Source organism: Myotis daubentonii, chromosome 7, assembly GCF_963259705.1.
Source record: "Myotis daubentonii chromosome 7, mMyoDau2.1, whole genome shotgun sequence".
Lineage (NCBI taxonomy): Eukaryota > Metazoa > Chordata > Mammalia > Chiroptera > Vespertilionidae > Myotis > Myotis daubentonii.
In genome coordinates this window covers 20,454,108-20,476,384 of record NC_081846.1, presented here as the reverse complement: position 1 = coordinate 20,476,384, position 22,277 = coordinate 20,454,108, and the positions used below count along the sequence as shown (strand labels likewise).

General features: G+C 48.4%; 1 protein-coding gene and 1 non-coding gene across 2 annotated transcripts in view; one reads left to right on the top strand and one right to left on the bottom strand.

Annotated features, from left to right (window-relative positions):
- MARCHF4 (membrane associated ring-CH-type finger 4) overlaps nt 1–6,494 on the top strand; it is an 82,167-nt gene extending 75,673 nt beyond the window's left edge. Inside the window, exon 4 of the mRNA XM_059703077.1 lies at nt 4,701–6,494. Within this exon, the coding sequence (XP_059559060.1) occupies nt 4,701–5,068 (368 nt within the window). The 3' untranslated portion in view covers nt 5,069–6,494. The remainder of the gene's footprint in view (nt 1–4,700) is intronic.
- A 9,968-nt stretch (nt 6,495–16,462) lies between these two features.
- On the bottom strand, nt 16,463–16,594 carry LOC132238969 (small nucleolar RNA SNORA51). The gene has a single exon (XR_009453933.1). It is a non-coding gene; the product is annotated as a small nucleolar RNA SNORA51 (small nucleolar RNA).
- Between the last annotated feature and the right edge of the window lie 5,683 nt (nt 16,595–22,277).

The window sequence follows — 22,277 nt, the reverse complement described above, 5'->3', positions numbered from 1 at the left end:
CTCTGAGTATAACTTTCATCTTCCCTTAATTGCAACATAACTGTCTCCTGAAGACATTATTTCTAGCATGACTTTCTCAAGTGGTGGCTGCTTTTCCTATCATGCACTATTCTGTGGGGTCTGAAGATGGGATCCCCTTCTTGATGTTGTTGGCTGCTGACTGCCTACTCACATTCCTTGATGGACCTGACTCATACACTCCCTCCCACCAGTCTTGACTTCAGAATCTTTACAGATCAGTGGTTCTCAGCAGAGGTGGTACCATCCCCTAGTGGGAATTTTGGAAATGTATGAGGTTTTTCATTTGTTTTCAAATGTAGTTGTGCCCAGCATTTATATTGAAATTTATATAGTCTTGTTATAAATGACTTTCCATTTGTTTTCTTTTTCCCCTTTATCTATTAGGGCAATATATATATACTAGAGGCCCAGTACACAAAAATTTGTGCACTCGGGAGGTCCCTCAGCCTGGCCTGTGCCCTCTTGCAGTCTGGGACCCCTCAGGGAATGACCACCTGCTGGCTTAGGCCCACTCACTGGGGGATTGGGCCTAAGCTGGCAGTCAGACATCCCTCTGGCAGCCCGGGAACCCTGAGGGGATGTCCACTTGCCAGCAGGGAGCAGGCCTAGCTGCAGTCAGACATCCTTAGTGCTGCTGAGGAGGTGGGAGAGGCTCCCACCACCACCGCTGTACTGGCAGCCATCAGCCTGGCTTGTGGCTGAGCAGAGCTCCCCTTGTGGGAGCACACTGACCACCAGGGGGCAGCTCCTGCATTGAGCGTCTGCTCCCTTGTGGTCAGTGTGTGTCATAGTGACCAGTGATTCCCAGTGGAATCACTCTGCCGTTAGGGTCAATTTGCATATTATACTTTTATTATATAGGATAGAGGCCTGGTGCATGGGTGGGGGCTGGCTGCTTTGCCCTGAAGGGTGTCCTGGATGAGGGTGGGGGTCCCGCTGGGGTGCCTGGCCAGCCTGGGTGAGGGGCTGAGGGCCATTTTCAGGCTGGCCACACCCCCTTCAGGGTAGGGGTCCCCGCTGGGGTCCCTGGCCAGCCTGGGTGAGAGGCTGATGGCTGTTTTCAGGCTGGCTAAAGCCCTCAGCCACCCAAGCTCCCAGTGGAGGCTGGCTGGAAGCAGGTATCTGGGATTTATTTAGCTTCTATAATTGAAACTTTGTTGCCTTTTGCAGAGGCCACAGCCAGCCAGGGCAGGAGGGAAGCTTGGCTTCCTCCATCGCCGGGGCAACCAAGCCTCCTGCTTGCTCCAGTTTTGTGGCTGCTGGCCGCCATCTTGGTTGGGTTGATTTGCATATAGTCGCTCTGATTGTCTGGTGGGCGTGACTTGGGCATAGCAAAGGTACAGTCAATTAGCATCTTTGTCTTTTATTAGTGTATAATATCTCAACCATCGTGACTTATCTTATGAACCTCATTTGAGGGTAAAAAAAAAGGGGATATTAAAATATATTTGTTATAAAAAGAGGGCATTTGGTCTGATAGCACTGAGATGGCTGATGCAGAAAATATGTCCAACTCCTCATTACTCCAAAATAATTTTCCTCCCGCTCACCTCAGCCCCACTCAAATGGTCGACCTCTAGACCTTATCCTCACCAAGAACCACACCACTCCCAAAGTCTGGATTTAAACATCCCACTCTCTGATGATCATCCCCCTCCACCCCCATCTTTGTGGTTTACTGATTCCTTGGCTGATGCATGGAAGAGGCAAGGAACACAGGTGACTTCTAGAAGCTGAAAAGGCAATTCTCCAACTTCATGGAGACCTCTTGTCAGTGACCCTAAAACTTTTCTTTTTCATTATTCTTTATTTTATTTGTGTCTTCACTTCTCTCCTCCCCAGGGTAATAACTACTCCCTTGCAAACATCCAGAACTCTCACCTTCTCTCCTACCTTACTTTCCTGGAGAAATAGTCAATACTGATTACATCCAGCTCTCTTCTTATTCCACAAATACACCTACCAAGCAGTTGAAAGTGTAGGAAAAAAATCACATAACCAATGACTAGATTCATTTCAAACTTATGGCCACAAATTTCAAATGGGCACCCAACACCATCAGATGATTCTGCCACATCTCCCTTGCAAATTCACTCTCCCACTTTCCAAGATAACTATTTCTCACTTTCTCTTTTCTCCACAAATTGTCAGTACTTCCTCCCTTATCCATTCCCCCTTAGCTGATGACTTCATGGAAGAAAAAGATGCACTTGCACTTCTATCATCTTACCTTCAAGGTGCCCACCAAGCCAGTGGTCACTCCTCATTTCATTGACCTCTCAACAGCATTTTCAAATTATCACACTCTCTTTCCTGAAATATATATTTCTCTAGACATCTGGGTCTCTACTTGTGGGTCTTGCTTCTACACCATTTATTGCTCATTCAGAGCCTCCTTTGCTGATTTCACCTCCATCAAATTGCCACCAAACCTCTATACATCAGAAGGCTCACAGAGCCTCTGTCATTGGCTCTCTTCACTTGTTTGCCATCTCTCACCAGGAGATCTGGGCCATTCCTAAGGCTTCACATTTTACCTCTGCACTGATGACTTCTATCTCCAGGCCAGATCCCTCCCTAAGCTTCAGACTTATATGTTCAACTGTCATGCTGGTCCTTCCAGTGAGATTTCTATCAGACATCTTAAATGTACCATGAATAAAATACTAGTATAACTATTACTGTGGCTAAAGAATGGCCCCCAAAGACATCCAGGTCATAATCCCTGGAATCTATTAATGTTGCCTTATGGTAAAAGGGATTTTGCAAATGTGATTAATTTAAGAATCTTGACATGGGGTGATTATCCTGATGACTCAGGTGGGCCCAATGCAGTAATCACAGTGTCCTTATGAGAGGCGGGCAGAGGGAGGCTTGAAGACAAAAGAATAGTAGGAGATGTGACAGTGAAAGAAAGAGGTAGACTGATGCAAGGAAGAAGCAAGGCGACTTCTAGAAGCTGAAGAAGGCATGGAAATGGGTTCTCCACTCAAAGCCACCAGAAAGAACCAGCCTTGCTGACACCTTCAGATCAGCCTGGCGAGACTGATTTTAGACTTCTGATCTCCAGACCTATAGAATACATTTGGGTTATTTTTAGCCACTAAATGTGTGGTCATTTGTTACAGCAGTCGTAGGAAACTAATAGAGTCACTGCCACCACCACACAAATCCACACCCCCTACCCTTGTGCCTTTTACATCTTGATAAATGGCACCATTACTAACAGCTAAGGCCAAAACCTTCCAGTTGTTCAGATTTTTCTCTTGATCCACACCACACCTGTCAGCTCTACTCCCAGCATACATCCTGATTCCAATGGTTCTCACTGTCTCCACTGCTATCACCCTGGTCTAGGCCACCATCATTTCCTCTTGTGTTCCGCTCCTACTCTTGTCCTCCTCAGTTTATTGCTTCACAGGAGCCAGAATGATCTTTCTGGAGGGTAAGTCAGATCACATTATTCCTCCTACTAAACCCTTCAATGGTTTCCCATTATATTAGGATAAAATACAAGTTCCTTGTCATGGCCTACAAGGCCCTATCATTGATTGGCCTCTGCACTTATCTCCCTGAACTTCCCCACTCATTCACTACACCCTGGCCACACTGACCTCTTTTCTGACCCTTTGCATCATTCCCAGCCCCCAGCCTTTGCGCTTGCAGTTCCTACCACTGAATGCTCTCCTTTCAGGCCTTTGCATGGTCTCAATTCAAATATTATCTCCCACCACCTTCCTGCTAAACAGGACCTTTTAGAACCTACAGCTAGTGGCTATTTAACCCTATTTTACATTCCTCATAGCATTTTCTCAGTACCTGAAATAGTCCTACTGACTTGTTTACATCACTGTTATGTGTCTCTCCACTAGAATGAATGTAAGCTCTGAGGGCAGGATTCTTCTTGTCCTTCTCACTGCAGTATCTCTAGTACTTGGCACACAGTAGGTACATAATTAATATTTATTTGCCTGGTTGTCTGACACGGCTTGTTTCTGATTCCACCTTCCCACAGGCCAATATAACTGTGTCCAAGTCTCCCAGTGGTGTGTGTATTTCAGTAGTGCTGGGCTAGTTGTACAAAGAGTTAACTAGTGGAATTTCAGACATCATTCAGCAGGTATGGCATGACCATGGGGTTTCTTTCATGGTGCCTTTAAAAGCATACGATTCATTCAACATCAGCTAAGTACGGGGTGGCATGGACACATGGTAGAGGGAGGAAAAAATACAGGGTGGGGGAAAAGTAAGCTTACAATTGTGAGTACTCAAAACAGAGTTCATTCTTGTATTAGTATTTATTAATTATTGTATTATTTTATCAAACAACTGTAACCCTACTTTTGCCCCACCCCATATTTATATTATACCTCAAAGACAACAAATTTGGATCTTGTGAAGTCACAATGTGGGTGGGTAGAGTAGAGGTAGACAAAGGTATCACATGGAAGTTCTCAGCTATTCTGTGGACTTGGTGTGGTTTGCACCCACTAAAGACTCGTTGAGCCTAGGAATGTAGGGATGGGAACCATGTGGCTCAGAGCTGAAAGGCAGGTTTGAAAAGAACAAATCAAACTATAGAAATCCAGCTTGGCCCCCACCTACCTTCATTTATAAATAATGGGAGACTATGACTTGCTTTCCTTACGTGGCTTTCCTTCTTCTCCCTGTGGCCTCAGGTCTCATCATCCACGAGGGACCCTCCGTGTACCGCATCTTTAAACGGTGGCAGGCTGTCAACCAGCAGTGGAAAGTGTTGAACTATGACAAGACAAAAGACCTGGAGGATCAAAAGTCAGGAGGCAGGACAAACCCCCGGACCTCCTCGTCCACCCAGGCCAATGGCCTCTCCTCAGAAGAGGAGGCTGCGGACACCCCTGCCCCCGAGGAAGGCCCTGCCCGGGCAGCCAGCCAGCCCTCAGGCCCTCCCTCTGATCACCACTGTGCTTACACCATCCTGCACATCTTGAGTCACCTAAGACCTCATGAACAGCGGAGCCCCCAGGGCGGCAGCCGAGAGCTCGTCATGAGGGTCACAACAGTGTGAAAGGAGTGCCTGGAAGGGCAGCCATGACCATGCACAACAGCGGAGGGTGGGCTGGGAAGGGGCTGGGCCCGATGGGATGCTGGTCTGGGGAGCAGGTGTGGGGAGGCCAGGTGGCTCCCCAGGTGCCAGAGCAGAGGGCAGGCAGAGGGTGGGGGGCTGTGAGGGGTCTGGGGGCAGGATTAGAGCTGCAGTGAGTGATGTTGGTGTGGTTTTGTGGTTTCAAATCAGTCAATACCATTCTCCAACAAGAGCAAGGAAAACCAATACAAACTCAACAACAAAGTGCAATACAGACTGAACCCAACAAAATACAACATCAACACCGGGCACATGTACCGTGGTCAAACACCTGGGGGGAGTGGAGGCTGCAGAGGGCAAGGCTGGCCTGGGGGTGGTGCCCACCTGTGCCCGTGTGGAGGGAGAGGCAATGCGAAGGGCACAGAAGGAAAAGCACCTGCAGCCTGCCCTGCTTTACCCTTGAGTTTGTTTTGGTTCCTCTCGGGGCCTGACCCACTGGCTGGGGGAGGGAGAGGGACGGGTGAGGACTGGCAGGGATGGCATTCAGTTTTTGCAGCCCCGGAGCTCACCGGATGGGCAGGATTTCTAACTCAGATGGCTTTGGCGACTCTGGGTGGACCGTGTAGGGAGGGAGGTGTTGGTGTGAGCGGCCAGAGGGAGGGGGGATTTTCCTCCTTTCCACACCTTCCAAAGTGGAACTCCCAATTTCAGGTGGGCTCAACGAGGGCTTAAGTTTGGAGTTGGATGTCTTTTTGTGCCCTTGTTACTTTATTTTATGGTGATTTGGCTCAAAGATGTTTACAGGACACACACACACACACACACACACACACACACACACACACACACACACAAAACTAGAGAAAAGTACAGATTTCCCATGGGCATCTCAAGCACAGTCCTGCTGCTGTGGCTTCAGCCTTCAAAAGCTGTCAATCCAGAAGTGACTTCCCTGCTGCCCACCCACCCATGGCCCACCTTGCTAGGCATGTGCTGAAAGCTGCTACAGTGAGTGGGAGGGAGTTGGCTGGATGTATCCCAGCCAGTGGAGTGGAGTAAGACCAGTCTAAGTATTCCTTGCTGCTGAGGACCCTCCCCGAGGGCAGTTTGGCTAAGCCTTCAGTGCTAGTGCTCTCTGGTCCTTCCCAAGCACCAAGACTGGTCCAGGGACCCTGGCAGGGAGCACTGTCCCTTGAGCCTGCTCACTGGTTCCTGGGACCCTGCCAGGGAAGGCCACTGGGTGGCCACCTGCAGAGTTTCTTGTTGTCATTGCACAATGGCTGCATCATCCATAGGTATTCAAGGGACACTGTCAAATACTTTTTTAAACCAGTTTTTAGGGTTTTTTAAAACTCTCTGTTGTTTGTATTATTCTCTTAAAAGCTTGAAAATAAAATTTCTTTCCCTACCACTAGTGTCCTTTTCCATATGTGAGCTTCCCTTCTTCTCCCCCCTTCTCCCTCTGTGGGAACCCTGCCTCTCCTTGCCTGTGTCTTCTCCACCCCTAAGTCTCCTTGTAGCAAGAAATCAAGGGTGTTTTTATTTCTGCTTTGAAGGTATAGATGAGGTATGGCAGGTGTGTGTGTGTGTGTGTGTGTGTGTGTGTGTGTGTGTGTGTCTGTGTGTTTATGAAGCCCAGGGACTGCTGGCCACTTCTTGGCTTCTTTGCAGATGGGAATCCTTCAAGTCAAAAAGAACAGCGCCCAAGTCCTGCCCTGCCTTCTGCCCAGGAAACCTGGAAGCAGAGACCAATGTTGAAAGGAAATCTGGAGAGCTTCCACCCCATCAGGTCATTTCACAGAAGCGGAGAGAACCTCAGAAGGGATGAATGTGTCCTGACCTCATTCCCCTGACTCTTCCTCTGACTATCAGAGGGTCCCAGGAGAAGGCTTTGCTGTAGACAAGATCTGAGGCAGCAGACAAGATCTTTCCTCCCTTTCACCTGACTGGAACCTCCATCCTCAGGACCAGAGCTGGTGGAGTGATGTCATCAGCAGGATGTGTACTGGTTAAGGAGGCTCCTCACCTGATGGACATAACAGTTGGTGAGGGAACAAAGGATGCATACAAGCAAAACATATAAACAAGTGAAACCCAACAAAACCAAACAAATATTTCCTGGTGGAGTAAAGGTATGTATTTTTCTGTGTGGTCTCAGAACAGGCCATTCAGGTCAATTAAATATTTATAGAAGCCCTAGATGGTTTGGCTCAGTGGAAAGAGCGTTGGACCTTGGACTGAAGGGTCCCAGGTTTGATTCTGGTCAAGGGCATGTACCTCGGTTGCAAGCTCGATCTCCAGCTCTGGTTCGGCCCATGGAGGAGGCAACCAATCGATGTGTCTCTCTCACATCAATGTTTCTCTCTCTCTCTCTCTCTCTCTCTCTCTCTCTCTCTCTCTCTCTCTCTCTCTTCCCCTCTCCCTCTCCCTTCCACTCTCTCTAAAAATTCAATGGAAAAATATCATCAGGTGAGGATTAACAAAAAATATATATTTATGGAAAATATAGATGTCTTACATGCACTATCTATTTTCAGGAAAAGTATTAGGCTGCACCAACATGCAAACTTCACCACAACTGTAGTGGCCATCACATTGAATTTGGTGACTCACAGGGCACTTCAGATCTTGTGGTTGTGCAGGGTCATCCTACTGAAGAAGAGGCATCAGATTAATGACAAATTCTCATAGAATGCTAGCATGTGTTGGATCTTGATGATGGAAGACCTCAAAGACCTGTCTGTTTTGTTTGTTGCTATATATTCAGGATGCACAGCAGTGAGTGGCATATTGTAGGTGCTCAACAAATATTTCTGGATGAATAAGAGACTCCTGGAAGAGGACCGGACTGCCTTCAGCATGCAGGAGACATGCCTCCTTTGCTTCCCACTTATACCCTAACTCTCAAGTTCAATCATAGCTCAGAAAAGAAAATCCACTTTTGACTCCACACAAGATGGTAGCTTCCTTGTGCCTTGTGAAATGGAACTTTTGGGCCCCAAAATGAATGGATTGGGTTTTTCTATGCATCTCTGTGGGCCAGAGACCACTTTCCTCTTCCAGACATGATAATCATCCTTCATTCCACCAGACAAATGTCCCGGCTTCCTGTGGTGTTACCTGATGCAGAGCAATGAGAAGTGGCCAGAGAATTCACTTGCCCCATGCATGTGCCACCCACGAGTATGGCACATGCATGGGGTAAGATGCTAGCTGACACCTAAATCTCTTTCCATTGCCGGGCACCAAATTAAGTACTTTATATGTATCAACACTCTTAGTATTCCCACAAATGATGTGGGGATGTAGGGATGTAGGTGTCATTATTACCTTCATTTTACAGATGTGGACACTGAGGCAAAGAGGTTAAGGAATTAGCCCATTAACAGCAGCCAGGAACTCATCCCAGGCCACCCAGGCTTGACTGTAACCATTCTGCTCCACTCCTGCTGGACACCCGGCACTCGTTTCAGGGAAACCTGGGTCAGGCCAATGCAGGGAGCTCATCACGACAGAAGTCTATGGAAAAATTGTGGAAAATGTGTAGAAACTGGGGCTGAATAATTCTAAACTATTTCTGTCCCCTACCAAAAATTAGTTTACCTAAAAATTGATTTTTGATGTTATCCAGATAATATCCTGGCTGAATGAAAGCCTGTATGATAGAGAGTTGGCTATTTCTTGACATGGAAGAGTTCAGAAAAGACACTGGATTTACTCCAACCAAATTTTATAGACAAAGGGCCAGGTTCCGTAGGGACCACAGAATCTTCTTCTAGAAAAAAAAAAAAGTAAAAGCTTACCCTATTTATCAGGACTAGACCTTTGGCCCTGGTTCCCAGTGAGTTGTGCAGAGTGAGGGTTCTAGTCATAGTCCACAAAACTTAGGAGGACCCCACAATTCTGAAGCCTTGTCCCTATCTATTGGGAGAATCAAATCTGTGACATCTTAGAGCATGAAACCACTAAAATCATGGAATTTTTATGAGATGATTTACTACTATTTATTTTACGTATGAGATCCAACATGTACAACAGAGGGCAGGGGCATGGCCTGGACACAACGATACCACTTCCTAAGCGTCATGATGTGCTTTGTAAGCAGAGTTCATTGTGTTGCAGGGGTAAGAAAAAGGAGGGACAGGGCACATTATGCATTCTTCCTCATCACCTTTTCTCAAATTGCCTGTTTATCCATGAATAATAAGCAATCAAGGATGACTTTTGCCTGTAAGGGTCTGATCCTGTAGCAGTGGTGCAAGGGCCTGAAGCCTTCTCCCCCCACATCTCCATCCGCCCTATTGAAAAATGGCATGTGGAAACTGGGAAGTGCTTGGGGTGCTATGGACAATTGGGTGACACTTTAAGACAAGTCTAAGTGGTGAGGATCTAGGACTGGCTTCACCCCAGATCTGAGTGTGGGGTCTGGGCCACATTGGGTTGATGGCCAGCTGGTTGGCCAAGCATCCACTTGTCCTTCCTCGTGCTGCCTCTTTCCCGCTCTAGCATTTCTTATCCACTCCTCACCCAGCCCATCATGAGGACAAGAATCCACTGGGCAAAGGCTTTCCTCTTGCCCACCCTGATAAGAAGTGAAGCCCTCAGCACCCTCCTGGACCCCTGACACCCAACTGATACCACCCAACTGATTCAAGCTACTTATTTTTGGGACAGGGTGAGGTTAAGGGAATGTGCAGTGGAAATATCTGTTTACATGGTAAGCATTTTAATAATCAGAATGAATTCATGTAATATTTATGTAATTAACAAAATTATGGTACATATATCGAGTGGTACATTGAGTAACCATTGAAAACAATGATTAAAAGCTCTTTACTTGGAGGAGGTCCTCGCTCATCTTTCCTAAGAACTTTTCTTTGAAGGAGGGGCAGCCCTGCAGGGGTGGAATAGAGGACTCATGGGTGCTTCCACGTTTCTGTGTTCCCATGATAAGGAAATTTATACTTGAGAGTTTATTTGCCGATCTACCAGAGGGAGGGCAAGGGCAGGAAGAAGGTCTCAAGTTGTACTGAAGACCTGGCCTCCCACACCTTCAGTGGTCTCCACAGGCCTCCAGACCAGAGTGATTCTGAAGCAGCCCCTGGAGCTCCCGGAGATTGAGTTTTTGCTGCCAACACACCGGGGAGGAGCTGCCTGCTGAGAGGCACAGAGTGCAGCTGCAGCCAGGCATCATCGGTGAGAGTGCCACCTGCCAGCCCAGCTCTGCGTGTGTCCAAAAGAAGCTGCAGGCAAAGCTGGCCAGCACAGAGCCAGCAGCATCCAGGCTGCAGGCAGTTGGTTCTGTCCCCTTTCTGTCCTACCTCTCTCTCCCGCCTCCCTAGGCAGCAGCCGTTTGATGCCTTCCAACAGCAGATGACAGTGTACAGGGTGTCTGCTGCCAGCATCCCCTCCCCATGCTCACCCCAGGCTCAGGAGCCAGTCAGTCCTCTGCCCAGGGACCTGTCAGCTGGAGATAGTCACTGAAGGCTCCTGCCTGTCCAGCCAAATGCCTGAAACCTCCAGGCATTTGCCTGGCCTCAGAGCCTGCCAGATGTGAATCTGCAAAGTCAGTCAAGGGGACTGACAATGTGGAGAGACTCAAACAGACATAGTGGGGGCTCTGAGGCAGATGGAGACACGAGGTAATCAGGCAGAGTAAACAAACATCCAATGAACAAAGCCTTCTTCGGCAGCAACCACAAAAGGGAAGGTAAAATAAGTGACACACTCTTTTTCTGTGTGGACTGGAAATTTTTCATAATGAAATTGACAAATAGCCCTCATGACGTCACCCTCTGTGCCCTTGTGTGGGCAGTCTCTCTGGCCTCGGCACCTCCTCTCATACTGTCTGTGCATAAGTCCTACAGCTTCCACAGGCCCCAGTCCGAACACCGCTTTCTCTAGGAAGCCTTTCCTGATGCATCCTCCTTCCTCCACCGCCCACTGGAAAGTAAGCACACCTTCCTCTTTATTTCATTTTGATAGCACCATTTTGATAGCAGCTATTCCATTTTCACTTATAGTTACCTGCATGCTAATCCGCCCAACAGCCGCAGAGTGCCTTAAAGGCAGGGAGTCTCGTCCATTAATACTCTATCCTCTGCACCTACCACGTGGTTTAGAACAACGGGAACTGATAAATGGATACATAGATCAATTATTCATTCATTTCAGAAACATGTATATGCGCCCGAATATAGCAGGCACTACACTAGCCAGTGAGGTTAACAAGACAGGTAAGACAGTGGACTCACTGGCCTCATGGAGTCTACCCTCTAGGAAATGGAGGCAGCCATATAAACAGACAATTATAGTGAAGTTATTGGTGCAATCATGAAAAGTACATATAAGGTAGAGAGGATGGTGGGAAGGAGAGAGGGTTCAATTCTACAAGGAAGGTTAGGAAAGTCTTCAAAAAGAGGTGGTGCTAGGTTCAGGTTCATGGAAAAGCAGATGCAAAGAGAGGGTTAGACATATAAGGGATTTATCGGCGGAGGGAGCAGAAGGCAGGTAGAGCCCTCAGACCACACTGCATGCCTGATACCTGTGGGAAAGGAAGTGAGGATAGGAAGAGTCTCAGACTGCAGGGAAGTTCCAAGAACGGTTTGGTCAGACCAATGGGGAGTCCTTGGACCAAAGCTACCCATTGGCAGAATCTCCTATCTTATTGGGCGGGGCCCACCGTGCTCAGGCATGACCTGAAAGCAGCCCACAGGAGCCGCTGCTTTGACATGAACATGGTGGCAGACCCAGCAGGGCAGCAGCTGGGGCATTGTCAACTACACTCTCTGCACTGCGAGGTATAGCTGCACATTTTCATAGCTTGGTCTTCTAAGTAATATCAGCAGGCACATAGGTGAGGGAAAGTGGGAGAAGACAAAAGGGAAGATGGGGACCTGCATAAGAGAAGACTCCAAAGCAAGAAACAATGTGGATCATTAGTGGGCACGACCAGAATGTAGGCGGGGGTGTGGGGAGGGATGGTGCAGCAAGAGATGAGGTCAGCTGGTTGGAACAGTTCCATTGTGGGGGGTATTGCATGTGAGCAGTGGGGAGTTATTGACTATCAGGAGGGGTCACAGCAGCTTTGAGCTTTAAAAGAGGTTCTGGTGGTCATGTGTAGGGATGAGAGCTCAGAGGGAGGCAGGTGGGTCAGGCAGGAGACCCTAGCAATGGACTAAAGCAGTGGTGGCATACGGGAGAGGAAGAGAGGGATGATGAATGGGAGGATGGATGAATGCAGAACTGAATGAGTGAATGAGTGCAAGTGATCAGACTGTGCTCTCATGGACAACTCCACTGTATCCAAATCCCTGAATTCTGCTCTGCGTGGGGATGGAAATGAAGCAGCGACTCTAAAACCTTCCTGCTGAAGAGTTTCCATTAGGGGAAACTGTGCCCTGATTTATTACAAGGGGAAAAGTCTTTCCAACATCCTGCTCTGCAGAAATGTATTAACACCTGCCCACCCTCACCTGCGCGCCTGACCCAGGCTAGTCTCAGGCAGGCATGGACACGACTCTGCACCCAGCAGAGCACCAATCCCCGTGAGGCGAGGCCATCCTTTTCTGCTCCATTCATTTTCAGGGCCAGATGGTGTTTGCCTCATTGACTTTCACTGCTGATGTAGGCTTGTTTGCTGGTTTTTCACAGGTTGCTTCATTTCCTTTATTTCAATTTATTCTTCCACTTGCCCTCTTTTGTGCTCTGTGTCACGTTCATCACGATGGCAGGGAGACAACTGGAGCTCTCAGCAGGTGGACGTTCTTTTCAGGGAGCTGGCCAAACCTCGTGCCCACAGCTCAGCCCTCCCAGCTCTGGGGAAACATCCACAGGAGCCCCTGAGAACAAACAGAAAGCTCAGTTTTATTGAAAAACTGCTGATTAAGAAAGATGGCAAGGGCACCAACAACAGCCATGACCTAAAGGATGTCTGCTGCCACCTTGCATAAAGATTAAGTCTAAAATGCAACTTCAAGGTCATTCCTCACCCAAGTGCTCTGTTTGGTCACCAGCAAGGACAATCAGCGTACGCACCTGCACTTACCATGCCTCCGAGCTTCAGGTGCCTTTCCCAAATCAAAGGCTCCACCCTTCCTCCAGCCAAAGACATCCTCTTCCACCTTGACATAGTTCTACTCTGTGCTAGTACCAACATCCCCCGCAGTCTCTGTTACACATGTCCACAGCCCTATCCAGTGGAGGCTAGCTGTTGACTTGCTTTGGTCTGAGTTGAACACCTTGAACATTAATTAGGGTTGCAGTTCTTTCTTCTTCCCCAGACTCTCAGATTCTCAAGAGTGAGAATGAAGACTCGCTCCTCCGTTTGGGCCTCCAAGCATCTGGGGAGTGAGCTGTGGAGTGTCTGACTTGCAAGGCCTAGGTCTGCCCTGCTCTAGGAAGTGATCAACACTGGAAAAACAAACAAAACACGCACACACTTGTCTGACATTTTTCACCACTCCTGTGTATCTTGGTCTGTGTCATTTGCCTTTCTTGGCCCTCCTCCCTGTACTAGTAAGTGTTTATGACATTATGTAACTGTCACACATTTGGATTTAATGGATTCAAAGTGAATTGTTCCGAAACCTTTTATTAACTAGCACATGGTTCCCTAGGCCCTGACTCTCTGCACTGTGGTGGTGGGAGGGAGAGAGGGAGGGAGGGAGGAAGGGGGGAGAGGGAGAGAGGGAGAGGGAGAGGGAGAGGGAGAGGGAGAGGGAGAGGGAGAGGGAGAGGGAGAGGGAGAGGGAGAGGGAGAGGGAGAGGGAGAGGGAGAGGGAGAGGGAGAGGGAGAGGGAGGGAGGGAGGGAGAGAGAGAGAGAGAGAGAGAGAGAGAGAGATTGAATTAGCGGAACTGAGAGAGAAAAACAACCCAGCAAGTGCCAACTGGCAGCCTCTCTGGATCAATAATATTAACGATTTCAGAGACTTCCAAAGAGCTATTGCCAACTCTTTTGGCTTTTTTCAATACTATTATCACTATTACAAGGACACCCCAAGGCCCTTTTACTTAAAGCCATGACAGAATGCCCAAATGACAGCACTGTTGATTTCTGCCTTCAAGGGCTGCAACCTCAATGCTTCCGAGAGAGGTGGGTGGTGGGGCTAGACTTGGCTGTAATTTGAAGGTCAAGGTTTCAGAGGGAGGGATGGCAGTCTCCTGAGAATTCGTTTTTGTCTAGTAGCCATGTGACCACTTACCCTGACCGACCCTGAGAATTTCCACTTGCCTCTATGAAGATATTGATAAAAATCAAGGCCTTCACTGGAAAAACTAGGTCGTGTCTAAGTGCCTCTGCTCTGGCAGATGTTCTGGTTCCACTCTCTGCTCTGTCATTGACCATGTGTCCTCCTCAAGGCCCTCCATCTCTTGGGGCCTCTGTCCCCTGTGACTTGGGGTATGGGAGTGGGAGGATTGTCTAATGATGAATGATTGCTGAGAGTCTGTGGTGGTCAGTCATTGTAGGGGTACAGGAGCCAGAGGGAGGGCACATGGCTCAAGGGAGAAGGCAAAGGCCCGAGGAATCTGTGAAAACTAGTCATTCATTCATTCATTCATTCATTCATTCATTCATTCAACATGTACTTCCTGAGGGCCCACTCTGCGCCAGGCATTATTCTAGGTTCCAGACCAATGCAGTCTAAGAGGAATTTCATGGGAGCCACAGCTATAATTTTAAACTTTCTAGTTGCTACATTAAAAGAGGTTAAAAAAATACAGGTAAAATTAATTTTAATGATGTTTGTTAACCCAATATACCCTAGGTATTATTTAAACATATAACCAATATAATATGCACTGAGTGGTCAGATTATTATGACTGGCCAGATTATTATGACCACCCCATCAGTACTTCATTGGGCCACCTTTTGCCTTCAATACTGTGGCAATTCTTCTTGGCATTGACTCCACGAGATGTTGAAAGGTGATGTGAGGAATCTGACACCATGCCTGATGGATAGCACTGTACAGTTCTGAGATTTGATGGTTGTGGAACCAGCTGCCTGATGGCTCTTTTAACTTCATCCCACAAATGCTCAATTGGATTGAGATCTGGTGATTGTGGGGGTAACCTAAGCAAGGTAAAGTCTCCCTCATGTGCTTGAAATCACTCCAAGAAAGGCAAATGACACAGAGCAAGATACACAATACGAGCACCGTGGCATGGCACATTGTCTTGTTGGAAGAAGCCATCTCCATTGGGATACGCCATCAACATGATAGGATGAACTTGATCAGCAATGATACTTAGGTATGTTGTGCTATTCAGGCGTTTATAATGATCTGGCCACTCAGTGTATAAAGTACTGATGAGGTATTTCATGTTCTCAGTTTCATCCTGAGACTTTGAAGTCCAGTGTACATTTGACATTTCTGGCGCATCTTAAATAATGGCTCTGTGGGCTGTGACACCTGAGGATTTGGACGTGGAAAGAGCAGAGATGGCTAACATTTATTGAGCTCTCATTAGGAGAGAGGCATCATGCTAAGTACTTTTTGCACATTAAATAATTCCATCCTACAGCACAGCTAATAGTCACTATGTCATACTTATAACAGAGATGAGGAAATGGAGACCCAGGAGCTCAAAGTTGCTCCAAACCATATGGCTGCTGAGTGGTGAGCCAAGGACACAGTCTGTCTGGTGACATGTACTTGGGCAGATATTTACTATCCTATTTACTGTATTCCTTTAAGCTAGGCAGCCCATGTGAATTATAAACATGTGGTGGTTTCTTAGCTCTCAGGGCTGTTGTGGGGATAAAATCAAACCGTTGTAAGTGGTATGAACTGCTGGCTCTAGCTCACGTAGGACACCAGGAATGGGCACTTCCCTTTGAATCCTTCAATTTAGGTTAAAGCCACCTACAAGCTAAACGACAGTGTCACCCTTTGGGAGGTCCTCCTTGTCCCTGGGTCTTACAGAGTCCTAAAAGGGGATCTGTCTGGCTCCACGGCCACCTGCCACTGTCCCTGTGTGCCATGCAGGGTCTGGTGGGGTACTGGGCCTCTCCCAGCTGGAGCTGTTGGTTCACACTGAACTTGACCTCAAGTAACACCAGAAGACACCACCTTCCACAGTGGGTTCATCGAGTCATGCCTCAGGGATAACAAGTAAATTTAAAATTTCAAACTTTTGAGCCCATCCTGAAAAATCAGGATATTTAACATAAAAATTGATATTTATAATGCCTCAAAAGTTTTTTAAATAGGATGACACTCAGTCTGGATTCCTACATGGCTACCACTGAGTAGCAACAGTCCCTTTCAGAGGGGTGTGTGCTACAGTGGGCGCAGTCCTTACCACTACCTACTACTGGCTGGCCCCTGCCACTAATGAGGATTCAAGGGTGTTTTTTATTTTTTTTTCTCAATGTCTCCCCATTCACAATACAGACCAGGCAAAGAGCCTGAGCTAAGGTGTATATGGGGCAAGTTTACTCTGCCTCCTATTTCTGTACAGTCAGTGTAAGAACACAGCCTGTGGTAAGCACCAGGAGGCCTAAAGGGTGTTTTTTTTGTTTGTTTGTTTTTTTAAATATTTTTATTGATTTCAGAGAGGAAGAGAGGGGGAGAGATCAATGATGAGAATCATTGATCGGCTGCCTCCTGCATGCCCCCTACTGGGGATCAAGCCTGCCCCCCAGGAGTATGCCCTTGACCAGAATCGAACCCTGGACCCTTCAGTCCACAGGCCGACGCTCTATCCACTGAGTCAAACCAGCTAGGGCAAGATTCAAGTTTTATTTGTCATCACACATGTCAATGCTTTTCATTGTGGAGACCCAGCTCTCTGTGTACGTGTCTCTACAAAACAGACCACACACAGACAGGCTGTGTATTTCCTAAGGCCAGCAGCTTTATTTACTCTTTTCTTACCTGGCCCCTTGCAACACCTGCCCTGCTCCTGGGTCCAGTCCCTCAGCCACACACACAGCCACTTCCTCTCTAAGGGCTCTGTGCCAGGTCAGATTCCGGCACCCACCTGCAGGAAGAACCTGCAACCTGCAACCTGTAAGCCTCTTCCCGGTTTTGAAGAGCCTTTGAAATGCGAAGCATTTATTCTGTTCTCCAATGGTCCAGTATCAGTGTGTGAAGGTACTTCTGAGGAGCCAACCTCCAGAAGCCCAGCGGTCCATTTCTCCTCTGCCAGGAGCTAGGGAAAAATAACTGTGCAGCCCGAGTTGCCTTCCTGAGGAGACCACGCTGTAAGGTGGCTAAGAGCACAGATTTGGAAGCTGGACGAACCTAAATCTAAGCTGGCTTGCACCCCTTACTGCTTGGGTGAGCTTGAAAATTTCACACCGTGCCCCTGCCTTGTGTCAGGACCTGGCACAACCAGTGCTGTGTGGTTGCTATCGTTCTTAAAGTGCAAATAAAATTGTTAGCAGCTCGCTCCACTGTGCCTTTAATGGGGAAGCCCAGCTCTTGTAGAGTTTCTGGTTTCATAGTGGAGACTAAGGGCACGTTATCCCTTTTCCACACCAGTAAACATTCATGAGGATGTGCTCCAAGGAAACAGGCCCTCCCAAATAGTCCTGTTTACTCTGCTGACTGCCCAGTTGAGAGGGAGACCCACAGCCCAGAGTACAGCAGACACCTGTCCTTTGCACAGGTGAGGAGGCCCCCGCAGGGCAGCAGGCATGGCTCACCGCCCAATCCCATCCCCAGAGTTCAGGCCACAACAAAGGTTCCCCCACATGAGCAGTGGAAGGAGAAAAGGGATTCTGCTCTGTAGACAAAACACAAATGTCACCCCAAAGGGCAGGATAAACATAGCAGGGGACCCAGGCCAACTGTACAAGAGCAGGCTGCCTTGAGTGACAGGTGAGCAGGTTGTGAAGGGGGTGTCCGGTGGCCTGGAAACAATGAAAGAATAGGGGGCAGGAGTCAGGAGACCCGAGTTCAGGCCCACCTGGCCTACTAGCTGCACGGCCTTAGGTGAGCCTTCCACTGTGCCGGTCTCCGCCTCCTCAGCCAACGAGGGGACAGACCAGGTGTGCATACTGTCCCTTCTGGCCCATCCCCCGGCCTCTCATACTAGAGTGGTCATGCTTATTACATGTTCTGGCTGACCTAGTCCTGACATAGTCCACTGTAATCCCCAAAGCAAGAACTGTCTATAAGATCCAGGGCCCTATAGCAGGTGCTGCTTAGAACCTTGGGCCTTAATTGGGCTCAATAAAAGCTTCTCCCCCCCTTCATAGTGGTGGCTTCTATGTGGAGCACCCCACACTTACTATTTACTTATCCATTCTTCCATTAAGGCAGCATTTATTAAACTCGTGCCACTTATAACTGGGATGAATGAGACAACACAGGGCACAAAATCCAGAAATGCACCCACAGGGCATGACCTTGGACCTCTGAGAACTGGTGTCAAAGCACCCTGCCATCCCCTACCTAAGAACGCATGCCGTGGCTCCCTCCGTGTCACCCTAGCTTCCTGAGACAGGTGGGTGAAGGGGGTACCAGAGGGCCAAGCCAACCTCCAGCACCACTTAAAGCACCATCACGGCTTCTTGCTCTGGACTGAGTCACAGTCCCCTTCCCTCTCTTCTTACAAGGCAGTGCATGGTATGAAATCAGAACATTTCCACAGATTTTTCCCAAACTGCACGTATCCTAGGCTCTGGTGTCAGGAGCCTCTTCTTTTCCCAGAAGCCGAGACGGCGTCCCACTGACAGAGCCTGATAATAAATGAGTTCATTACCCTGGCTGCTGGGGCCCATGACAGCCCATCTGCTGGCGTGATTAATTAAAACTCTGACTGGCGATGGAGGAGCCATCTCAGGGCAGAAAAGCAATTATTCGGAGCATCTTCCAGCCCAACTTTCCTGTTGGCTCCTAGAGAGAGGAACACCAGGAAGGGAGAGCAGGGTCTTCCGGGCCGGTCCCATCTCCTTCCTGCCTTAGGTTCCCTGTAGAGTCTCCTCCTGGGAAGCCCACTAGAATTAAGTGGAAGCGAGGGGTGGGCCAGATCCTCAAGTTCCCAAGTGCAGCAGGGGAACATTCCTTAGAAGAGGGTTTTCCCCCTTTTTGGACCCGTGCTCAGGAACTCCCCACTTCCATCTGCAAGCGATGTGCTTGTCGTTCCGTCTTGCCAGTTGAGTGTGAAGCAAGGGTGGGAGGCCAGGCCTCAGAGTCTCCAGCCATGTGCAGAGCCCTGCATTTAGGGGATGTTGGTGCGTTCCTGGTCATAAACAAGGCTACTTTGGTCCCAACTGTCTGTGACAAGTTGTGCTCCTCTCTATGTCAGGACCTAGAGGAAAAGGAAAGTCGCAAGCTCTGAGGAGCTCCCCTACCTCTGGGAAGACAGAGACACCATGTCTGTCTGATTTCTGCGCCCACTGTCCTGGGATGGCAGTGTGAGATCCAACATGGGCTTTTCACTTGAATGAAACCACAGTAGGGACCTCACCACCTAGAAAACCATCAAGTTTGCCTTTGGTCTATGGAAATCCTGTGCCTGTTCTTCACTTCTCAGGCTTAGGGCTCTCCTACTGCCCTGAAACAAAACTCGCTCTGGAGCCAGCATCCACACTAAAGGATAAATACCTGATATATCTCCCATCCTCCCCCACTTTCCACCCTTCCTCCCAGCCCCAGGTCTCCATTACACCATTGCCCGTGTCCATGGGCTATACACATAAGTATAGAAGTTTTTTGGTTTAACTCTTCTCGTCCCCCCAACCCTTTATCGAGGTATGTCTTGCCATGCCTCCCTGAGTCTTATTTTGTTGGTCAATTCATTTTGTTCATTAGATTCCACAAATAAGTGAGATCATGTGATATTTGTCTTTCTCAGTTTGGCTTATTTCACTTAGCATAATACTTTCCAGGTCCATCCATGCTGTCCCAAAGGGTAAGAGGTCACTCTACTTTACAGCTGCATAGTATTCCATAGTGTAAATATCCCACAGCTTTTTTATCCATTCATGTAATAATGGGCATTTGAGCTATTTCCAAATTCTAGCTATCCTATATAATAAAAGCCTAATATGCAAATAAACCAAACAGCAGAACGAGCAATCGCTATGACGTGCACTGACCACCAGGGTGCAGATGCTCAAGGCAGGAGCTGCCCCCAGCCCACAGGCCCCAGGTCAGCCAAGGTGGGTGCCAGCGGGGAGGCCCCCCGCCCCAATAGCCACACTGGTCGCCCCAGATTGGCCCTGATCACTGGCCAGGCCTAGGGACCCTACCCGTGCATGAATTTCATGCACCAGGCCTCTAATTGCAAATAATGCTGCTATGAAAATAGGGGTACATATATTCTTTCTGATTGTTTTGCGGGGGGGGGGGGGGGGGTTGTAGGATATATTTATTAGGAGTGACTTCATTTTAACAAGGACCAAAGCCATGAGCTATAGCAATGAGATGGGTGCACTTCAGAACCAGAACCAAGGAGTGGAGGGATGGAGCTTTTGGGTCTTTGGGACCTCTCAGAAATGAACTGCTATACCAGCAATTTTCCACCAGTGTGCCACAAGGATTTTTAAAACATGCAATACCTGACTATTTAATCAGGGGCACTGAACTCCTTTCCCTTAGATTGTAAAAAAAAAAAAAAAAGAAAAAGAAAAAGAAAAATGACAATAGCCATATGGTGTGAATGAATCAAAATTATACCTATTTTTTATCATATTGGCATATATATTATTAAAAAGTATACTTTTTGGTGTGCTGCAGAACTTTAGTAATTATTTTCTGTATGCAATTAGATGAAAAAGGTTGAAAATTGCTGTTCTATACTAATATACAAGGTTAGCTCCTCTCTTTTTTCATGTCCTCAACACTACCTTACTGCAGTTAGCATCATTTCATCATATTATCTCACCAGGAAGAAAGTGGGGCTCGGGGGTCCTCCACTGAGTCTAGACTCAAGAGTCCTTCATTACACGGCCCTAAAAACTCAGAATAGACATATACCAGGCAGGACCAGACGGACACTTCCCTCTGCGTTGTTTGGAGGTTACTGTTTCATTCTGTGCACTGAGCACTCTTGCCTCACTGACAAGGACTTAATTTGGTAGGAGAAAAGAAAGGGGAGCGGCGAGGCGGGAAAGAGACAAAGGAAGAATCCCTGCGTTGTTCCCTACAGCCCTAAGATGCAGAGACCGCAGCCTCCAAGCTACCCAGGAGGAGCAACTGGACAGCCTTTCTGCCCATGTCTCTCCAGGCAGACAGAGGGAAATGCTGCCCAGAGTAGGGGGGAAACACCAGGAGATGGTGCCCAGACATGGCCACACATGGAAGCAGCTGGGGATCTTTACTACTGATGCCGGCTCCCACTTTCTGACCTAATCCGGAGGCTGTGGCCTGGACGGCAGTAGTTTTTAAAGCTCCTGGGGTGATTCTATGTAGAGCAAAGTCTGGGATGTGCAGTCCTGCCTGAGCCTCCCAACCAGCAGCCTCTGGGATTCTCACCAAGTGTGGGCCCCAACAGCCAGGACAGAGCTGCAGGGAGCTCAAATGTGCCCTGCATACTTGCAGTCCTGTGGTTACCTGGCTCGATGGGGTTTCCTGCTCCATGGCAAAGGCAGCACAGATAAGAGCTCTGCAGGGGGCTGCCGAAGACAGGAGGTGGCTGATTGGAAGCACTTTCAAAGGGTCCAAGAGGGACGTGGCTGAGGCAGGAGGTAGAGGGAAGGGTGTGTCACGGTGAAGCCGTGCCCCACACCATGCCATAAAGGCAACATAAAAAGACAGGCCACATGTCTGGGACCAGACACTGCCCGTGCATGTGGTCTTTTTCCTCAAAATGTAAGAATTCATAAATAGGACACAAAGACACATACATATCAATAACAGGTAACATTTATGGAACACTCTGCAGTTTGTTTCATATCCACATTCTCAATAAATGCAGACACAGATTCTTTCTTCACAATTCAGCAGTTTGACCCTTTCCACTCACACAGGATGTACAATCACCCCTCTGAGGGAGGCCCAGGCCACCAGCCAGCGACGCTGTGGTGGGTGTGCAGGGCCAGCCAGCGATCACCCCGCAGAGGGAGGCCCAGGCCAGCCAAGTGATGGCACCCCATGCCTGTCTCCCACAGAGGGAGGCACCTGGTGGTGGGGAGTGGGGAAGGGGGGGGCAGTGCTGCACAGATGGCAAGCAGTGGCAGCGGTGGGGGCAGGGCCAGCTGCCGGCAGCCCGGGGAAGGAAAGCCCCGATAG